The sequence below is a fragment of the Rhamphochromis longiceps genome, linkage group LG16 (assembly GCF_057381845.1).
Source record: "Rhamphochromis longiceps isolate RC_006_pf linkage group LG16, R_longiceps_female_GT1.1, whole genome shotgun sequence".
NCBI classification, from domain to species: Eukaryota; Metazoa; Chordata; class Actinopteri; order Cichliformes; family Cichlidae; genus Rhamphochromis; species Rhamphochromis longiceps.
In genome coordinates, this window is record NC_140572.1 from 8790137 (window position 1) to 8810171 (window position 20035).

The 20035-nt window shown below is 39.5% G+C and overlaps 1 protein-coding gene across 1 annotated transcript in view; it reads right to left on the bottom strand.

Moving 5' to 3' along the window:
- The window catches only part of man1a2 (mannosidase, alpha, class 1A, member 2), a 171316-nt gene that overhangs the window by 51167 nt on the left and 100114 nt on the right, over positions 1-20035 (bottom strand). The window contains exon 6 of the mRNA XM_085385201.1: positions 11079-11159. Within this exon, the coding sequence (XP_085241327.1) occupies positions 11079-11159 (81 nt within the window). The remainder of the gene's footprint in view (positions 1-11078; positions 11160-20035) is intronic.

The window sequence follows — 20035 nt, forward strand, 5'->3', positions numbered from 1 at the left end:
ACACTCACTACTGTACTCTCTGAGCTGTAATGAAATTTGGTCAAGTGGAACATGTCCTTGCAGCTGCAACCAACACATTTCAAAAGGGAAGCTTTTACGTTCAGGTGAAAATTCTCTGTTTCTGATTTGCATTGCACTTCACAGTCTCATGACCACTTGATGAGCAGTTTGCAGTCAAGTTGGTGTCTTCTATAAAACTACGGCCAAGCACGGCAACCTACCAACCTAAAGTAACCACAAGCAAGTTTTCAGTGCAGCGCTGTACACCTATTTGTGATCAATTTCACAACATTGACTGTGACTATGCATTTCCATCCAAATGGTCGCTAACCAGGCTCTGGGCCTGCCTACCTGACACCTAATGGGACTGAGTGACCTCATCGAGGCTAAAACCATGTTATAAGTGTACAAGTTAGTTTGGTAAACATATTTATCCCAGTTTGACACGGAGATGAAACTTCCAAATCTCACGGTTACAGCACACATACATACACGTACTGGTCAATTCTTCTGTGTAAGTCTGTGCGTCTCCATTAGTCTCAAAACTGTTCTTTCAGTATGTCACCGTTTGAACAGTGCACTCAAATCACATTTAAAAGCAATGTTCCTCTCAATTTAAAAACCAGCAACCAGATGCAAAAGTGACTCCTCCTAACAGCAAGTGCAAAAACACACTGAACTTGTAATTGTGTAGTTGTTTTTAACTAAATCTGAAATTTAGATTTTGATTGACCTACTGTGTTGTACAAGGTTAGCATGGTGTTGTACCATACCTTGTCTCTTAACGCCAAGCAAAACTAATGTGTTATTGACAAAACCACAACAACCTCATTATATTAAATGTGGCTGTCCTAATAAGCTCTTTTTCTATTTTTACCACATCATCTGCAACGCCTAATATTCAACATTAATGAAAGGAGGTTGTTGTTAATGAGTGGTTTTTTTTTTTTTAATCTTAGACTCACCTGATTTCAAGTTTGCTCCATTTGTGCATCTTAGTGCCAAGTACTAAGATCAGGGCAGCTCGTTCCTACAGTCAAACAAAACCTCCCTCTCCAGTTGACCCCCTGTGTAACCAACCCCCCTCCTGCTGGGCAGCACAGCAACAGCAGCCATTCACGGAGAGAGAGATGCCCCCAATTTGTTTGATGGGTTAAATGAGGTCAAATAGGCAGCCTATGAATACTGGAGTCTGCAGAGCCTGGACAAGAAGCAGCTTAGCTCTACATCAGTGTGCAAACAGAGAGTGAGCAGGAAAGAGGTGAAGACTGGGGCAATGATGGAGAAATGTGAAAAAACTGGATGAAGGAGGAATCTTTCAGGGATGACGTCTTATTAGGTTTAAACTAATGTGTCTTGGTTGCAGATACAAAATAAACAGCATGTATGTAGGCACATTTACTTGTCTCCCATCCATATTTAAGTTTCTGTCCCCTCCACACTTCTTTTGCCTGTTTTTTTCTTGCCATCTTCTTTCTGCCTCCATTCCAGCATTTCTTCTTCATTTGTGATCTCTCTCCATTCGATCTCATCTGCCTTCTTCCTTCTTTTTTGCTTGTGTGTTAGATTTATCATTTGCCCAAAAACCAACCATTTCTCCTTTCCTAAGCTTCTTCCCTTCTTCAATTTTCTTCTTCTCTTCCCTGCTTTTTCTGCCCTTACCATCATTATCTCAGCCCCTCTTCTGTCTCCACCACCCTCAGCTTCATTTCATGTTCCACTGCTGTCATTCTCCATCTCTTTCCCCTCCCTCCACCCATTCGCTTGTCCACAGGGTGGCTATGGCCGTTTATGCCTGCAGAGACTTCAACTTTTCTTTTGGATGCTCTCATCTCATTATCCTACATTACAGTGTTTTGCTTGCTCCCCCTGACCTTCTCCCTTCTCTGTGCAATCTGGTGTTCCTTGCTCAAATCATTCCCGTCATTGGACTTTTCCCTCCACCCTCTCCCACTACATTCCTTTATACCTATATCGCCTCCACTTTTCAATAACATCTAATCTTTACCTCTTTCCTGTTAATTCCCATTTTTCTTCCATATGACTTCATGTTGGTTTTTGTAACGTATGCTTGTTTAACTGAAACTCTTGCTACCTAGTTTCAAAGGGACAAGAGAGAGTAAGTAAGAGGGAAATAGTTTTCTTTAAGAGGACAGATTTAGAAAGCTTAATGGGTTTATAAAGAAGCACACATGGGCAAATTATTTGCATCCTTTTAAACACAGTAAAGTACTGCATTTAATTTTGTTTTACAACAACAAAGATATATCCTATTGAAGGCACAGGTAAAGGCAGTTAACTTCTAAGTCCTTTCCCTGCTTTGGTGCTTCAACCTGTTAAATGATTAGCAACATAAAGAAGCAATCTAGAACTACAACTCCACTATTTCATGAGGGCTATATTCTCAAAGTTCTAAAGAAACTCAAAGACATGACAGAACTTGTACAGTTGTAAAGAGCATTGGAGTCTCCATGGCAGATATCACTTTCATCGATAAAATCTTTGATCTAATCTTGCCTAACAAGCAAAGGATCTCTGGTTCGATCCCGGGAGGAGGCATAAATCCCTTTGGGCATCCAACCTAAAAATCTGCCAAATCAAATATATATGAAGCTACACACTGTGGCAAACCCTGACGAATAAGGGGGCAGTTGGGAAAAATTGCCCCGTCTAGGAGATACCAGCTGTAAAAATGTCTGCCTTCTCTTAACTATAACAGAATTGAAAGACGCTTGGCATTTAGCTAAAAATATCTGTCTTCAGACATCATGAGCGATTTAGTCACATAAATGAATAGTTTTCTAAAATCTGTTTTTTCTACTACCACACTTAAGTTACACCCACCAACTAAAAGATGCTAGCTAAGGCCTCAATCGCATAGAGAACAGTTGGCAACCGGTTACGACAGGAAATAGACAATGGTCACCTTCAAAGGGAAAATTGTGCGTTACTGCAGACTACAGTCTACAGACAGACTACTACTACTGCTGCTACTACTCTGCAGACTACTTCTACTTTTAAAGGTTTTTGATGCAGGAAAACGCTTCCTGCATAAAGTGGAAACGACAAACTTGTTTCACCATTTAAGCAAAAAACAAAACACACCAGCCTATGAAGGAGATGCTAGCAGCTGGTGATGTGCAACCCCAGAAAATAAACATGTGAATGCACTGGGCAACAGTTTTTCTAAGTCAGCAGAAATTACTCACTTGAAACAGCGTAATGTAGTTTTGAGGCTATATCATCCACCACTTAGCGAGTACTCTGCAAGTGTTTTCAAACAATGACTGGCAACCACAGAAATCTACTTGAGAGCATGTAATTGCAAGGATTTCTCTCAGTGCACCACTGGATACATCTTTGTGACCCATTTCACCCAGCAACCACTTACTCCCTAACAATGCCTGACCAGTGAGGTCACTGACTGGTCTCTAGACCTACATGACTGGGGCTTAGCGATCAATTTCACCTAGCGTCTGTTAGCAACCACGAGCAACTTGCAACTATAGTCAGGGAATACTCCGTTTTAATAACGATTTTTATCTTTACTTTGGGTGTTTGTAAAAATGATCAGATGATCATATTTAATAATTTTAACCTTCCCTGAACTACACTTAGAGACAGGACGAGGAGTGCATGTTACTAAACTATGAATGACTTCACCATCCAGTGGGTCACACTGGACTGTTTGTTGGACTGGGCCTGCAGGCTGTATATTTACACCCTCACAAAGAAAATCCAGAGGAATAAACATCATTACAGGCCAAAGGGGAAAACAAACATTTGATTTTAAGGTGAACTGGCCTGTTAAGTTCCCCTCGCTAAATCAGGTGCAAAAAATTGTTGCAACACTCACTACAGGAGCAATGGGAAACAACTTTGCATAAATGCAGAGAAAACCACTGACCTGCTTCAACACCACTATAACACATACACTACACAGTTTATTTAACTGACAGCAGAGGCCAGCACTCTGTTACGCCATACACAGTCTCTAAAGCCTTACATATCCACTGTAACAACCAGACACGGTGTTTTTTGGCAGGTATAATACCAGGCAATTGTCATTTTAGTGTGAGTATAGATACTATGTTTCAGTGGTTTGTTTTCTTCTGTACAGTAAAACTGCCAGTGCAATAGGCAAGTTTGAGAAAAACCTAAAAAAATAAATATATCATACATAAAAATAACTCAGCCATACAGCCATATCTTTGTTCTTGTGTTGGAGCATTTTATTTTCATACTACTTGCCAGTGAAAGTAACTGATGACTTTGCAGATTTATTAGCAACTTCACACAGCAGAGGAAGAAGCCGTCCTCCAACTGTCAGCAGGGCTGCAGCCATAGATTATTTTAGTAATTGATCTATTCCCCCCAAACAATTCCTTCAACCTTAGTATTGAAAAATACTGGCGGCCGCCAGTGCCGCCCTTCAGCCTCTTAGTAGAGACACCTTGACCTTGAGGTCGACTTAAAGTTCACTGTGATTCAAATTTGTCCAAGTTATCTTAGTGGTAACACCTATGGTAGCAATTTTAATCCTACTTTCTCGAGTTATTGCATTCACAAACTTGGGTGTCCAAACTGCCTGCCTGGTGGGGTGATGACTATAGCCACGAGCCTTTTATAGCTGAAGGGTAAAAACCACCATAAATACTAAAATTTATTTTTCTCCTCTTTCTTGAGCTGAAAATGTTTCAAATTTATATCCAATTATAAAAGGAGTCTATGTGAAAACTGCTGATTCAATTGTTTTTACACTGGGCTGGGGTATTGCTGGATACATAAGGATGGGGCAGTGTCCAGTCTCAGCAACATCCTTAGATACCATGGTCACCAAGGGATGCTTGGTTGCCTCACTAAAGCCCTTTTTCTATTAGTACCTACTCGGACCTGCTCGACACAACGTGAGGCAGTACGGCTCGTTTTCCATTACAATTGAGTACCGATGAATGTGTTTAACTCACTATATCAATGTAGCCAAACTGACATCATTTGTACGCGACATGAACACTAAAACAAAGGTGGCTGTTACTCCCCTCGAGTCGTAATAAAGCTCAACTTGTTCTTTATGTTTTAACTGACATTTATTTCGGACAGGAGGATTCTTCGACATGCCTTAACATGTAATGATGTCCAACCACAGCCGATACAATGCCGTCAGAACTAAAAAGAAATACAAACTTAAATGAATATTCTTAATAAAGCCCTTAAGCATTATATATGGCGAAACATTCCAACAAAACAATCAATAAAATACACATTACACCTCACACTGCGGTAATTGCACGAGAATATCACGCAACACTAGCGTATTTACATACAACGAAAATAAACAAAAGAAAACATTTACCTCATTGGCCTCACTCCAAGGGAATAAAACTTTAATCCTTACATCGTGGGGAGGTCCAAAAAAGGCACTCTTTTATTTATCTTACTGTGGACCTGCAAACCTCGTGGCTCGTCTCTCAATTAGCTTGCTGAGTGTGCCAGCCAAAAAATACCCTCTTAGCAACAACAGACTGAACTATAGAAAAGGTTCCTATCTAATTGCACAATTAGCAAAAATAACACATTTAAACATATAAATCCAATGAACAAAACATGAATTACTATTGATTTATTTCTTAATATTTCAACTACTAATTGTTTCAACCTTACATATCTAATAAAATGAACTTAAATGCGAGAGTTGCCTATGACGGCAGCTACAGTGGCAGTTGAGGCCATTTTATACCTGCTGCTCGGTTTGTGGCTTTTAGTCAGACTCGGGGACATTTGGATTGCTTGGAAATCCTGTTGAGTAGGCACTAAAAAAAAAAGTACCTTGTGCCAGGTACTATGACCTAATAGAAAACTCTAAAATGAGTGTCGGGCCGCACCGAGCCAACCTGAGCAGGTACTAATGGAAAATGGCTCTAATTGCAGCCAATTCTAAATGAAAGTGTACACAAAATATAATTTATATCAAATTCCTTTAGAAGAACAGACAAACAAGAGAGAAGCGAAAGATTGTGGAGACTAGTGCAGACAGGCGTTGAGTAGAGTAGGACAAAAAGAGTGACTAAAGACAGGAGAGAAGTTTGGAGGACATAAGAGAAAAGGAGTAGAAAGGAGAGTCTAAAAGAATAAAGCTGGGGACAGACGAGGAGTAAACACAATCCATCACTGCTGCACTGTTTCCACTCTCTCAGGCAAACACCTTCTGAATGTTGATCTCCAACCCTCCTGCTCTTTGTTCTTCTACATTTGTCTGCTGCACCTTCATTTCTGTCTTTATCTGTTTCTCCCTGGCTGGCTTTTATCACTTTGGTTTTGCTTTCTGTCCTTTATTCAATCTTCCTGAGTGTTTTCTCAGATTCTCGTTTTGTCTTTCTCGTTACCTTGTCTGTGTTTATATCTTTTGGGACTGCACTGTTGGAGACTGACAAATACAACCAATAATAACTAGGAAGCCTTATCTGACGAGGCTGCCCTTGGTCCTCTTCCACACAGATTACATCGGTGGGTTTGTTTTGTAAATTGCTTGTATTGTTTTGGCTTTCCCTACTTGAGCTTCTTGGAAATTTAGAGATCAGAAATTTGCACATTGAGGTTACCCAAAGAAAAAAGAGCAAGCATGGTGGCTTCTGAGGAAACTTCAAAGCTCTCAACGTGACAGGAAGCTTCTGCAACGCGACAAAGCCAAATTCAGCTCAGCAATGTCTTACATTCTTGCCAGCTGTCCCAAGCAGCAGCATGCGTTTCTAATATCATTACCCTCTCATTTCCTGTATGGCCCAGTCTTGCCGTTCTGTGATGCAAGGCAGACTCAACCTGAAGCTGCGAGTCTTCATAACTTACTGGTCTGAAAATAAAGCCAAAGTGAGCATGCTTTAAATCTGTTTTTTAATGGCCGGGGGGACTGCTGTGGTTTCAAATGTCTGAATGTATAGAAGTCAACAGGAAAAAATGACTCCTTAGATGCCCTGATCTATGTCCTGAAAAAAGCCAAAGCGCTCATGATCTTAATTGCTATTACAGCCATACTCAATGGGTTTTTTTGTAAATTACAGTCCCCACTGGTGTCCAAAGTGATAATAATCCTCACTGCCACCCCAAACCAAGGTTTCCAAAAAGCTAAGATGGCAACAGCAGACGCTCAAAGCTTCAAAAACAAGACGCAAACCAGATGATGTCCCAGTGGCTATAGCCATCATTTATAAACAGTATGAGGAACTGAACAACAAGCACTGGTTTAACGTCCAGTAAGAATTGTATCGTATATGAAAACAGAGTTTGAGTATTCAAATTCTGCGTTAGAAGCTGTGGTAATATTAAAGTCTGAAATTTGCAAAGAGCGAGATGAAAGTGTGTACAGACAAATAAAAAAAATAGAATTAACTCTCTATAACAGTAAATATATATATGTTGTGAAGCTGTATTCTGTGCAGGAATATACAGTATGTGAAAAAAATTCTTAATATAATCAAAAAGGGGAAAAATAATAACTGAGGTACTAGTGTCCATGTTTGCGTATTCACGGAAGTTGAAATTAAAACAAAAAAGTTTTTATTTAAAGTGAAAATAGCTCAGTTTTGTATAGTTAAAGAGCCATTATAGAGGCAGTGAGCTCTGTAAACGCTGATTTGGAAGATGATAGGGGTGGGGGAAAAAATCGATACTATGTAGTATCGTGATATTTTGTTTGCTAATAATGTATCGATACAGGGACAGCAGAAATCGATATTTTGTTACAAACAATTTTTCGTGGAATGGAACATGCTCTGACTTCAGAGCCTGTTGATCCTTTTTCTGAGCAAGAATCCTGACATTCCTTCACTGTCCAAATGTGTTTAACTTTTTTTTGGGCAGCAATAAACATGACAGTTTACCTGTTTTAATTTAAGACACGTTTTATTTTAGTTAAGTTTAAAACTTTTTTATTTAATGTAAAATTATATTTTGTTTTCATTTACTTTCAAATTCTTCAGTTGCTGAATGGGCTGCATAGTTTTCATAAATTGCATAGTTCAGAATAGCTATAATCGTACCAGATGGTTGCATTCAGTTAAGTTGGACTAGACTGTAATACAAACCGTTCAGTTTGTCAACAATAAAACTGACTGAAATGAGAAAAAGACTGAGTGCGAGACTTTGATATTAGATAAAATGAATATTGATAAAGTTTACCTTTATGTACAGAATCTGAATATCGCAAAATATTTTTAAAAATTGCAATAATATCGTATCGTGCGTTAAGTATTGTGATAATATCGTATCGTGGGATGTATGGTGATTCCCACCTCTAGAAGATGAGTACTTCTGGGCTTTAATTAATGCTTATTTATCTATACATGTGGGCTCAGATTAGAACACGAGCAAAATGTATACAAAACCAGAGCATTAGTGTTTCTGTGCATTTGTTTGGGGCCATGTGTTTTCTTGCGTTAACTCTAAATCAATCCATCACTATCTGTGACTGTCCCACACACATACAGCTACAAGGATTCACTAACATCCAACATGGGACAGACCTTTAACGCCCAGTTCATCACCAATCCTAAGCTGTTGTTTTTTTCAATCATCTGTTACCACTTTTTTTTTTTTTTATAACAATCTGTATTTATTCTCCTGCTGCCTGAACAGTAGGAGGGTTAAATGCCTTGCTCAAGGACATGTTCAGTGAGAGTGAAGAATGAATCTGACTTGCTTTTTCCCCTCCAGAGTCATTCATCATCCTCACTCCCCACTCACATCTCTTTATCTGTAACAATCACCTCCAAACACCCTCCACTCATCTTCACTGTCCCATCGCACAGGTTTCTCCACCCTCTCCTCTGTTCCCTCCATCACTGTCTCTCCTCTAAGCCCTCCCATGCTCGATCTCCCTCTTTTTCCACCTCCCACTGCTTCTATTATCACTCCAGTGGGCTCTGATGAATGACTGAGTTTGATTTGGGTGGGGGAAGTGAAATTGAGCAAGGGAATAGGAGGTGAAGTGCAGTGTGGGGAACAAGAGTGGCATTAAGTTTTGCTTGTGAGCCACTTGGGCTTCTATTGTTATTCGCAGTAAATTATCACAATGTTTATCGGTTCCATAAATCCAACCCACAACCTCTGGACACTCAGTGTGACTGAGTAAAGTTTGTTGAGCATTTTTCAGTGAGTGGGCAGAACAAGATTGTTTTTTGGGTTTTTTTGGTTTTTTTAAAATCTGCTTCTGAAACATTGCAAATGACTAATCTGTTCTCTTCATGGCTTTAATTACCCAACAAAACAAACGTGTTACTTTTAGGGTGTTTAACGGTCTTTCATTCCAATTTTCAAATAAGTTTTTTGGATTTCTCCTCAGCTGTTAACCAAAATCTAATTGTAAATAAATGGTTAGTTTATGCTTATGCTTTCTACTCTCTCCACTAAAAAAGAAATACAAAACTTGAACTTTGAGACACTCACGTCTATATTTACCCTCTTTTTAATTCAGCCACAGCTTCCCCTTATAGCAGGGATGTGACATACAGCCCACTTTAAACTTAAGTGGGCCTGCTGCCTTACCTCTGTGATATTATCTTCATCTATTGAACTTATGTAAGGACGCTTGGCGACATGCAAGCAACCAAGTCAAAGACTCCATGTCTGAAATGAGGCCAATGTGGAACTGCCATCACTTTTTAAATAGCTACTTGAGTCCAGCTCTAAAAGTGAGTCCATGTGCACAGCCTCCCATAATACAAAAGCCCAACCTTGCAGCATTAAAAAGTCCACTAACAGCCTGGTACAAACAATAGTTCTGATGTCTCTGCTACATGGTACAGTTAATGATTATGTTTATTAGAGCCATACAGTTTAAAAACACATTTAACTAGCTGACAAATTAGCAACCCTGCCTCTGATCTATCATTTATATGCAATCTATAGCAGGTACAAAGCCTTTATCAAGAGCAAATGAATAACTGCGGTTATTTAAATGCATTTTAAAACCACTGGCTATCATCCGATTGAGCTTTCGTCTTAGCAGTTAAATGACTGGCTCACCCCACACACATTCTCTGACCAGATGGCTTCACTGCAAAAATGTGCTCTTTAGACATTAGGACAGCAGAATAAGCTGATGGTTTCCCAGAATGAGCAAAGCATAAAGGGCAAGAAAATGCCACAAAAGTCTTGACCACTAGCATCAAGTTAATGTGAATGGGGTGTCTGCTACTAAACTGATCATATTTTTCACAAATGTCACTTAAAAGACCGGAAAATTTTTTTTTTCAGACTACTTCTTGATGTACATGAAAGGTATGAAGAGAACAATATTAGTGACAAGACAATAGATTTGTCTTTACAAAAACAACCTTCACCTTTAGATGAACCACAGCAGCCTTCATCTAAAGGTGTGGCCCTATAATCAAAGCAAAATGCCTACTCAGCCCATCGTGGTTTATTTTGAGAACTTCACTGGCTGTCTACTCGCAAAAAACACCGCTTGATTTCTGTATCTTCAGGGTGTACTTGTAGGCATTTCTGACAGCTGTGGTTTGAGAAACAAAGACTAAAGGAAGGGAAATCAGGATTTACAGGAGACAATATTGAAAGTTAGCAACTGTGTCAGAGCTGTATTTGTGGTGAAGTGAAAAGGCTAAGAAAAGCACTGATTTCTTTCGAGATCTGTTGGCGGTCAGTAACCCCCCCCCCCCCCATATAAATTCTTGGGAGCACAGTAGTCGTGGAGGTTGTGCTGGGCGAGTTTGATGTATTTGCTCCTATTATAGAGGGAGCACTGCTCGGCTGGGCATGAAAGTTGGAGCGGATTGGATGGACAGAGAAGAGGTGGGAAAGAACAGAAAAAGAAATATGGATGGTTGGATTTAATGTTCACCAGCTCCTTAAACCAAGAAGCAAAATTTGCCTGTTGGATTTAATAGGAGAGGAGAGGAGAGGAGAGATGAAACAAGGAGACATGAAGATCATTTTTGAGGATTATAGCCCAGGTGATTTGAACTAACATCTATTTTTCATCAATTTTCTGTCCAATGTAGAAAAAAATAACACTAAAAAATTCTTACACTCTCATATACAACACACACAAGCAAATAAGTACTTACTTCCTGTCCAGAGAGGTAGTAGGCAGCCAGCAATCCTCCTATGAACCGAATGTTGACCTCAAACACTGACACCTCAGCATTCTGGAAAATTAAGACAGCACAAAAATCATTAAATAAAGCAGCTTGCTACAGGAAATGGCACAAAGTAATCACTAATACCCAATATCTAAACAGAACAGGCAAAACAGCACTCCCCTATTGGCTCTATTCTCTGGTGACACTGGATACATAACTGTGAACAGTATTAATTTCTGGCTTTGGTGAAGCCCAGTGGTGCTGTATAACAAAACACTAAGATCAATGGCTTCTTAATGTTATTGCTGATTTGCATGTCACGCAGGAAAAGATGCAAAGTGGAAAGGTACTTTCAGACAGATCAGACAGTAAAAGCTGTCCAAGTGAAACAAAAATCTTTGAATCATTAGCGCTGAGCAACAAGGCAGTAACCTGCCAGCAGATATGAAGTGGAACGTGTGAGAGCGACAGGAGAGAAAAGACGTCTTGAGGATTAAACACTGAACTAAAGCCACCACGAGTACACGAAGTGGTTAAGGTGATTTCGCACATTATTTGGGTCTAAAGTTGTTACCATGGTTATTGTTTGCCAATTCGAATTAGTTGGCTGCTCATCCCAATTAATGTGCCTCCAAAGGAGAACCTAATTAAGACTTTCATGTGCACACTTGACTGATTTCACTCTGTGCAATGCTTGTACTGCTGGCCTTGCAGCTTCCTTCAAACCACAGCATTCCTCGTGTTTGGGAAATTGGAAGACTGTGACTGACAACATGGTTGATGACACAGCGACTGTGATGCAGAAATGTTATTCACCTGGAACGCCTTTTTGGTCCCGTACATTCAAATGCTGAGAGCTTCTTGCAATTTACAACATGACCTTGCGCTGATATTTTCACATTAGAAATGAAAACGTACCTACACATTTTTTAAAGTGCAGGCTGAATGACCTCTGTTTACAGTAAATGAATAGGAGAAAGAAGCGGAGGAGTGCAGGAACATTGTGTGGCTATAACATGTTAAGATCAGCCACAGCATGGTTCAAATAAATACATCAAATATTTATGATTGAGCCTTACTGATTACAGTACTCACAGTTTACAGCACTCTCTTCTGTAACCTGATGAGGTAACTCTAACCTGGAGTCAGGAGCACATGTGAACAAGAACATTCAAAGACTGGTTGTGATGCTCAGGCCTGAACACTGGTCAGCACCGGTACTCACATTAGCGCAAACCTGGCCCTGATGTCAGTCTAGCTTCATCTAATCCACTTAATTCATTCAAGAGCCTCTCTTGGCTTCTTGCATTTCCTTCAGTGCAAAGAGCTGCCATAACCTGTCAGATAATGCTTCTGCTGGGAAGTCTTTTCAATAGAGCTATACAGGGAACAGTGAGCCTTCTTGGCATGCCTTCCCCCACAGGCACATTTCCCTAAAGAATGCTTTTCTTATCTACAGAGGCATACAGTGTTACATCTAGCTGTACAATACTGTGGTTCATGTCTGAAAATCTGAGCATCTTTTGAAGGTAAACCCCACAATCTCTATAGTATCTCTTGATCTATGGGCTGTTCGCAGCAGGGTGGATTTTGACCTCTCAGATATAACAGGTCTGATTTGCTCCTGAAATAGTGAAGCCCTATCATTGTTGAGGCTTTCACTTGAGTATAAGCAAAAAAAAAAAGGAGAGAGAGCGAGAGAATGTAGCAGCCGTACACTCGATGTTGAGTTAATTTTTATTTTGCAAGCTGTTTGAATGTGTCTTAAAGTACCAGAGTTGCTTCCTGCCTCAGATCCCATGTGTGGATTAGTGCTGGAAGGGGAAAGTGTTGAATACTGCCTGCATAAACCTATTTTCAACTTGCACATATTTTCTCTCTGCACCCAAAGTTTTCAGACTAAGCCCAACTAAAAAGGTTTTCATTTTTACCGGCACACAATCAGCACTTCAACAAAACCCACTGAAAGGCAAGACGAGCTACAGGTTTGTGTTAAACCTGATGAAAGGTGGCGACTGGGAAGCTCTCATCCAGCCAAAGGCTGGCATCCGTCTAAAGCAGGATTGTGTAAAACTCAAATACACAGTGGGCCAAAATTCAAAACTGGGCTAACATTAATATTTATTGGAAAAAAAATCTTCCTCCAGATATAAGAATGAATCTTTTCTTATGGACTCAAACAAGTTTTGCTAAAAAACTGAATATGGAACAAGCAAAGCTTAATACTAAGCAATATATATATTAGCTGTATAATACCAGTAGGCCAGCTCTAATAATAATTTGGTATGGCTTCGCGGGCCACATGTAATTAGGCTGCGGGCCAAATTTGGCCCGGGGGCCAGAGTTTGACACCTATGGTCTACAGCATGAGTCAGCCTTTACTTGTTAGCCATTTACAGCTGCAGTTTAGAAGCACTAAGCCCAATGAAAAGCAGGGACAAAACAACCCTGATTTAAAAAACAAAACAAAAACAAAACAAAAACAAAAAAGCCTGAGGTGAGCACAGAGGGGGAAGTGGGAGGCTACGTCCGCACGTACCCGGGTATTTTTGAAAACGCAGATTTTTCTATGCGTTTGCACCTTTTGTCCACATGTAAACAGCGTTTTCGGTCACTGAAAATGGAGATTTTTTAAAAACTCCTGCCAGGGTGGATATTTTCGAAAACTCAGTTTTTGCGTTTACGTGTGGACCAATGACTGTTTCTACAGTTTGACGTCACACTGTGCGCTAGGTTATTGTTTCGGTGAAATGAATTTCTACCATGGCGGACTTAGACAAAATAACGTTACTGTTCATTTTTCCTCTCTGCAGTGTTTAAATGCTTACATATACACACACAGCACTGAGTCCTCCACACATAGGACTCAGTGCTGCTTCTATGCGCCATCTTTGTTTACTCTTTCCCACCCAGGCTTCTAGACTTCTGATTGGCCAACATTTCTACACGGTCAGGAATATATCGCTACCTGCTGCTTTGGCATGTTCCCGGCAGCGTTTTCCTTCGTTTTTGGCTTTTACGTGTGGACGGGATTTTTTTTTTACAAACGAAAACAGAAAATCTCCGCTTTCAAAAAATACCCGTGTACGTGTGGACGTAGCCGGAGTTACACAGGTTGTGCAGTGAGGCTTGAGAGCAGCACAGGAATATACGGTTGGACTGAAATCATGTATTTTGTCATGGAGCTACTAAACAGAACATCATTTCACTTCATTATATGATCTTCTATTTTAACACTCTTAACAACACTCACTCCCCCCTCTATTTATATCCAACATGTATCAGTACAAACAGATCTGTCAGCTCTCTGTCAGCATTTATTTTTTGTGCCATTTTCTGTTATTGATAATGAAGGTTTGTTTTAAATGAGTGCAAGCCACTGATAAGCCTCAAGAATAGAAAGGTTAGATTGGACTTTCTATTCAAAAAAAAGAAAAAACAAAGAAAAAAAGAAAAGAAAATCAAAAAGCCAGCACAGCTCTGGAGAAAACATTCTTTGGAAAGATAAAACCAAGATCAACCTATGGAAAAGGCGCAGAACAGCTCCTGATCCAAAGCGTACCAAATCAACTATAAAACACAGTGGAAGCCGTGTGATGGCTTGGGCGTGCGTGGCTGCCAGTGGCACTGGGACGCTAGTACTTGATGATGTGACACAGGACAGAAGGAGTCGAATGAAATCTGAGGTGGTCAGAGACGTACTGTCAGCTCAAATCCAGCTAAATGCAGTCAAATTTATTGGGCAGTGTTTCATAATACAGATACATAATATAGCATGCATTTCGCTTGTTGAAGACTAGACCCATTGCCAGCAAAAGGTTTCAACCAAATATTAGAAATGAAGATTTTATTTTTAGTTACTGAATTTTTCCAATGACATTTGAGCCCCTGAATTAAAAGGTATTGTGGTAAAAATGCTTTAGTTCATCACATTTTTATGCAATCTTTTTCAACCTACTCAAAGCCTGCACTTCAACCGCATTGAAGTTATTTCCTTTAAAATTCATTGTGGTAATGTATGGAATCAAAATTAGAAAAAATATTGTCTGTGTCCAAATATTTACTGACCTAACTGTACATTAAAGCGAATAGGCATGTGTGCCCACATGTGTCAATATGGGAATTATTAAACCCTTTATAATCAACAGTGCCATCAACTCTGTAAACGCAACATGAACATGCTACACGTGTTGGTGTCATGTTCTCAGTATTGTCTGCCGTCTACTCTGTTCTGTACACTGAAAGCAAAGAAATAGCCGGAGCCCAGTTCACACATACTTGTCAATAAAGCTGATTCTGAAAGGTTCTGTGTTAGCTGGATTTTAATCATTATGTTAACAATAAAAGGTAAGAGACACCTCCTTGAATGTATATTTGTAGACTGTCGATTTTAACATCTCTCCCAACCCTAATTGCTGTTTATTCCCAGAGCTTTATATGATGTTAAAACATCCCTGGTGTAAGATACTTGCATGAAACAACATATTTGAAAACATTATGTTTTAAAAGCTCAACAATAACATTTTACAATGTAATTTAAATAAAAAATCAATTTACAAAAGAATATTCATATTAAAACCTGGGATCTCAACAGCTGGTGAGAATGCATCTTTTTGTTTGTTTGGTTCACAGTGTGTGATTTCACTGAAGTATCCCAACAAATCTGATGACAGACCTTCAAATTTGATAAAACATGTCATCCAGACGATTCAGTTAAAATATTAACGTCTGTCATTGGAAATGACACGAGAGGAGCCAACACAGTAAGTCACTGCTTTCACCTTCAGTAAAAAGGCTTCTAGAAGAAGGAAACTGATGGGAGAAGATGTGTCTAATCATGCCAAACATGACAGCTTAAAGTGAGCAGGACCACAAAAGCTCAGCAATGGTATAAAAATTTTAACAGCAGAATGGCCTTTTCTACCTTGTCAAAGACTGTGAATCATGTGTCTGCATTTCTTATTGCCAGAAACATCATATGCTAGGAAAGAAATCTGAATAAAGAACTCAAATGAATCCAGGAAATCAGACTGGGCTCAAACAACAGCTAGAATTAATCAGTATTTCAATCTCCTTGCTGCATGGGATCAGATCAAATCCTCATTTTGATTGGGGTCATTAATGCATTAGTTAACAAAGTCTATTAGTTTGCTGGATGTTTGGGCCTAGCATAGATGCAGTTCGCATGCCGACACATCCATCATCTGAGGGCAAGCTGCAATGCGGGGGTCTAACCAGGACACTAGAGAGTCCAACAATGACTCACTGCTTGGCTCAAACTGACATGGCAGCTATTTAATCATTCATTAGTGGTAAAGCTGGAGCTGGAGGATGTGTTGGTGGCAAGTGGGTGGCTGAATTGAGAGGTAGACGAGCGCAGGTGTAACATATCGTTAGCTTCATAGCATAAGTGCCTAAGTCATTGACTTAGTCAAATGACTTAGGCAATTATGCTATGAAGCTAACGATATGCAATAAAAATGTGCATAAATTTGCTAAAGGCACACAAGAACCGCACAGTTACTTTTAAGCAATAAATACTGTGTGTACACACAGAGAGAGAGACCAATTTACTATGTTTATGCAAGATGAAGACGAGGGAAATAATGTCACGACTCTGCAATCACATATTTCAAAAATACTTGTTATTTTCTCATGTATGGTTCGCAGTCCACTTCAAAACAGCTTACAGCACAATTCAGCTGGAGTTTTTGATAACTTGGATCTTATTTTCATTGTTTAGGCTAATGACTTTATTGCTCACTCAACTAACTGGGTTCTAGGAACGGGGCAACATGCTACAAAGATGTCAGGTCATTCAACAAGAAACAAAATGGTAAATTACACTCTACATATTTCTAAAAGACTAAAGATTACAGTTAGAACTGAACCATCCACTAGCTTTGATGCCACAGGCACATGTTCCTGTGTATTGTTGCATGATGCACTGAATTCTTCTCCCCCGCATATCAAACTAAACTAAGAAAAAATGGAAGACAACATATTCGGATGAATTTGGAGTTGCAGGAAATACTTTAATGAATGCTATGGAATGATGAATAGCAACTATTCTTAGTACAGTGGCTATAAAGGGTGTACACTAGGGCTGCCACAAACGATTATTTTGATAGTCGACTAGTCACCGATTATTTTTGCGATTAGTCGACTAATCAGATCATCATCCATTGGACGTAAAACTACAGCTTATTGCACCAGCAGCATCTGCTCTTATATAACTATCATTAGCTTACAGCTTTAAGTGTTTAAGGTCTGTGCTAACTAAAAATAAAGACAAGATGATAGTTTATTCAATTTTAATGAAATTTGCAGATTGTTTCGGTGAAGTTTAATAAACTCCTTGCTATCTAAAATATAACAGGACACCGGAGTAGATTCTCCAGCATCTCACACTTCTGATAATCAGCTGTCTGCTTGACGTTTATTCAGCTGTGTAAAAACTATAACTTTAATCTCAGACAAACTGATTTACTCAGGAACAAATAAAATACTAAAAAAGCCAAACTATAACATTTTTAAGTGATCTAAGTGACTTATATATATTTAACCGGAGTAGCGAAAGACGGCGGTGGGTTTGAAAACGATTTGCGGGGAGTCCGGTGTTCTCACGGCGCTAGTGACCTAGCCCCCGGCTCGCTAACGACCTAGTGGGTAACAGATGTCTCCGAAAACGTCGGAGCGCTTTTGAAAATATGTGGTGTCCTGATAAACTGAGCAGATATTTGAAGTTTCCACAGCTACATTCTCGCCTGAAAATATGTTAAACGTTTATTTTGTGACCCAGAAAGAATAATAAGAGTAATATTAAAACTAACTAGCTGCCGCCATTGTTGGAAACTGCGCTGGGCCGCGCTATGAATTCTGGGACACAGCTGCTTCTTCTTCTTCTTCGGGGTTTAACGGTAGCTGACATCCTTGTACATGCCGTGCTGCCATCTTCTGTTTCAGTCCGTTATTACACTCTTAAATCCTGCCACTTATTCCTGCGTCTTTTGTGATCTTACAAAGCTTCAAACGACGCGTCGACTATTAAATCAGTCGTCGACGATTTTGATAGTCGACATAATCGTGACTAGTCGACAAATCGTGGCAGCCCTAGTGTACACATACCTCTTTAAATACCAGGTTTTAGTGAGGTTAAAAAAAAAAAATGAGACCACAATAACTCACTGACAATGATTTCAAAGCAATTCAATTATTTCAACAAACAAATCTGTTAGTCGGCACACCTTTAAAGGAATACGCTGTTGAAGCAGCAGACAGCGTTCTGTCTTCTTGTGTACACACCTGCTATCAATTAAAGAGACTGATTAACCCCAAATACAGTTCAGCGGTCCTAGCAGGACCTTCCTGACATTTACTTAGTTGCCTGCTGCATCAAAAGCTTTGGTTCACAGACCGCTTACAAAGCATCAAAGAGATTTCACTGTTGAAAGGTATCAGTCAGAAGAAAGGTACCAAAGTTTCCACTGCACTGAATATACCAGGAACACAGTGAAGACAGTCATCAAAAACTGACACCGCAAAGAACTGGATGTCCCCCAAAAACTGATGAAAAGACAAGGTGAAAACTAGCTCGGGAGCCTATCAGAGGATCTAGAGTAACACTAAAGGAGCTGCAGGAATTTCTGGAAAGCACCAGTTGTGTACTATGTAACAACAATCTCAATATGTATTTTCCATTTGTCTGGACTATGGGGCAGGATTGCAAGACGGAAGCCTTTCTGGCAAAGAAAAGCATCCAAACTAGAGCTGGGCGATATAAGATTTTTTCATATCACGATATGTTTTTTTCATTTCAGGCGATAACGATATCTATCACGATATAAGCCAAATAACTATATTTGTAAGATTTAAATGTGCCGTTGCTCACAAGTAAAATGTGAAATAATCAGCAGCTTGTTTTTATTTAAATATTTATTTCCCATAATAAGTTCAACAGGGTAGATGTACTTAAGGAACATGAGACTTTTTCAGATAAATACAGGCAAATATTGCAAACTACACAAAAGGCAGCCGCTAAAGCGTTTAAGTTTCAAAATAGAATAAATGAAACAGACTACTAAATTGTCAATTCCACTTAGAAACAAAATATTAATTCTAAAAATAAATCTTAGTTTGTTTTACAGAAGAACAGACAAAACTGACTAACTTTTGTCAATATCAAATAAACTGAGAACTAAAAGGAAATTCTCAATCTCTCCTTGTTGTATAGCTGAGCTTTTCAAACGGTTTTAACAGTTACTTTAGTCTGACAAAAGCCGAATGACGAATTAGCGCTTCCAGTCAGAGACTGAGCTGCACCGCTTTATTGTATTTCCAGACTTGCTTTCGGCACAATTTACAGTGCACGCTACTCTGTTTTTTGTCAGACTTGAAATAGCTGAAATACCTTCACATTACGGAACTTCTATGGCTCTTCCGCTCAACAATCTCTCCGGCATTGGAACCATCATCTGTTTTCTCTTCGGTAACCTTCGGTCACGCTCTCGGTCGATTTTTCTCTAGTTGGCACACTCATTTCTTCCATTACCGAGCGGCACGGCGACTGGCTGCTTCCCAAAACAAATACACATGTGCGGCTTGGCACTTGTGCTGTACGTAACAAGTCACGTGACGCGACGCTGCGGCTGTGATTGGTTCGGCTCTGCACTACTTAATTTGGATTGGCTGTTGTTTTTTTTAAGAGGACAAGAGCGATGAGGCCTATCACAATAGTTTAATTTTTCTATCGAGAAAAAGTTATTTCACAATACATATCGCTATCGTTCTATTGCCCAGCTCTAATCCAAACCCAAGTACAATTTGCAAAAAAACAAAACAAAAAAACCCAAACCCCCAAAACAAACAAACGTAAGCATAAATTCTCCCAAAAGCATGAAGGAAAATGTGTGAGACTGAATTTTTTGGCCACAATTCCAAAA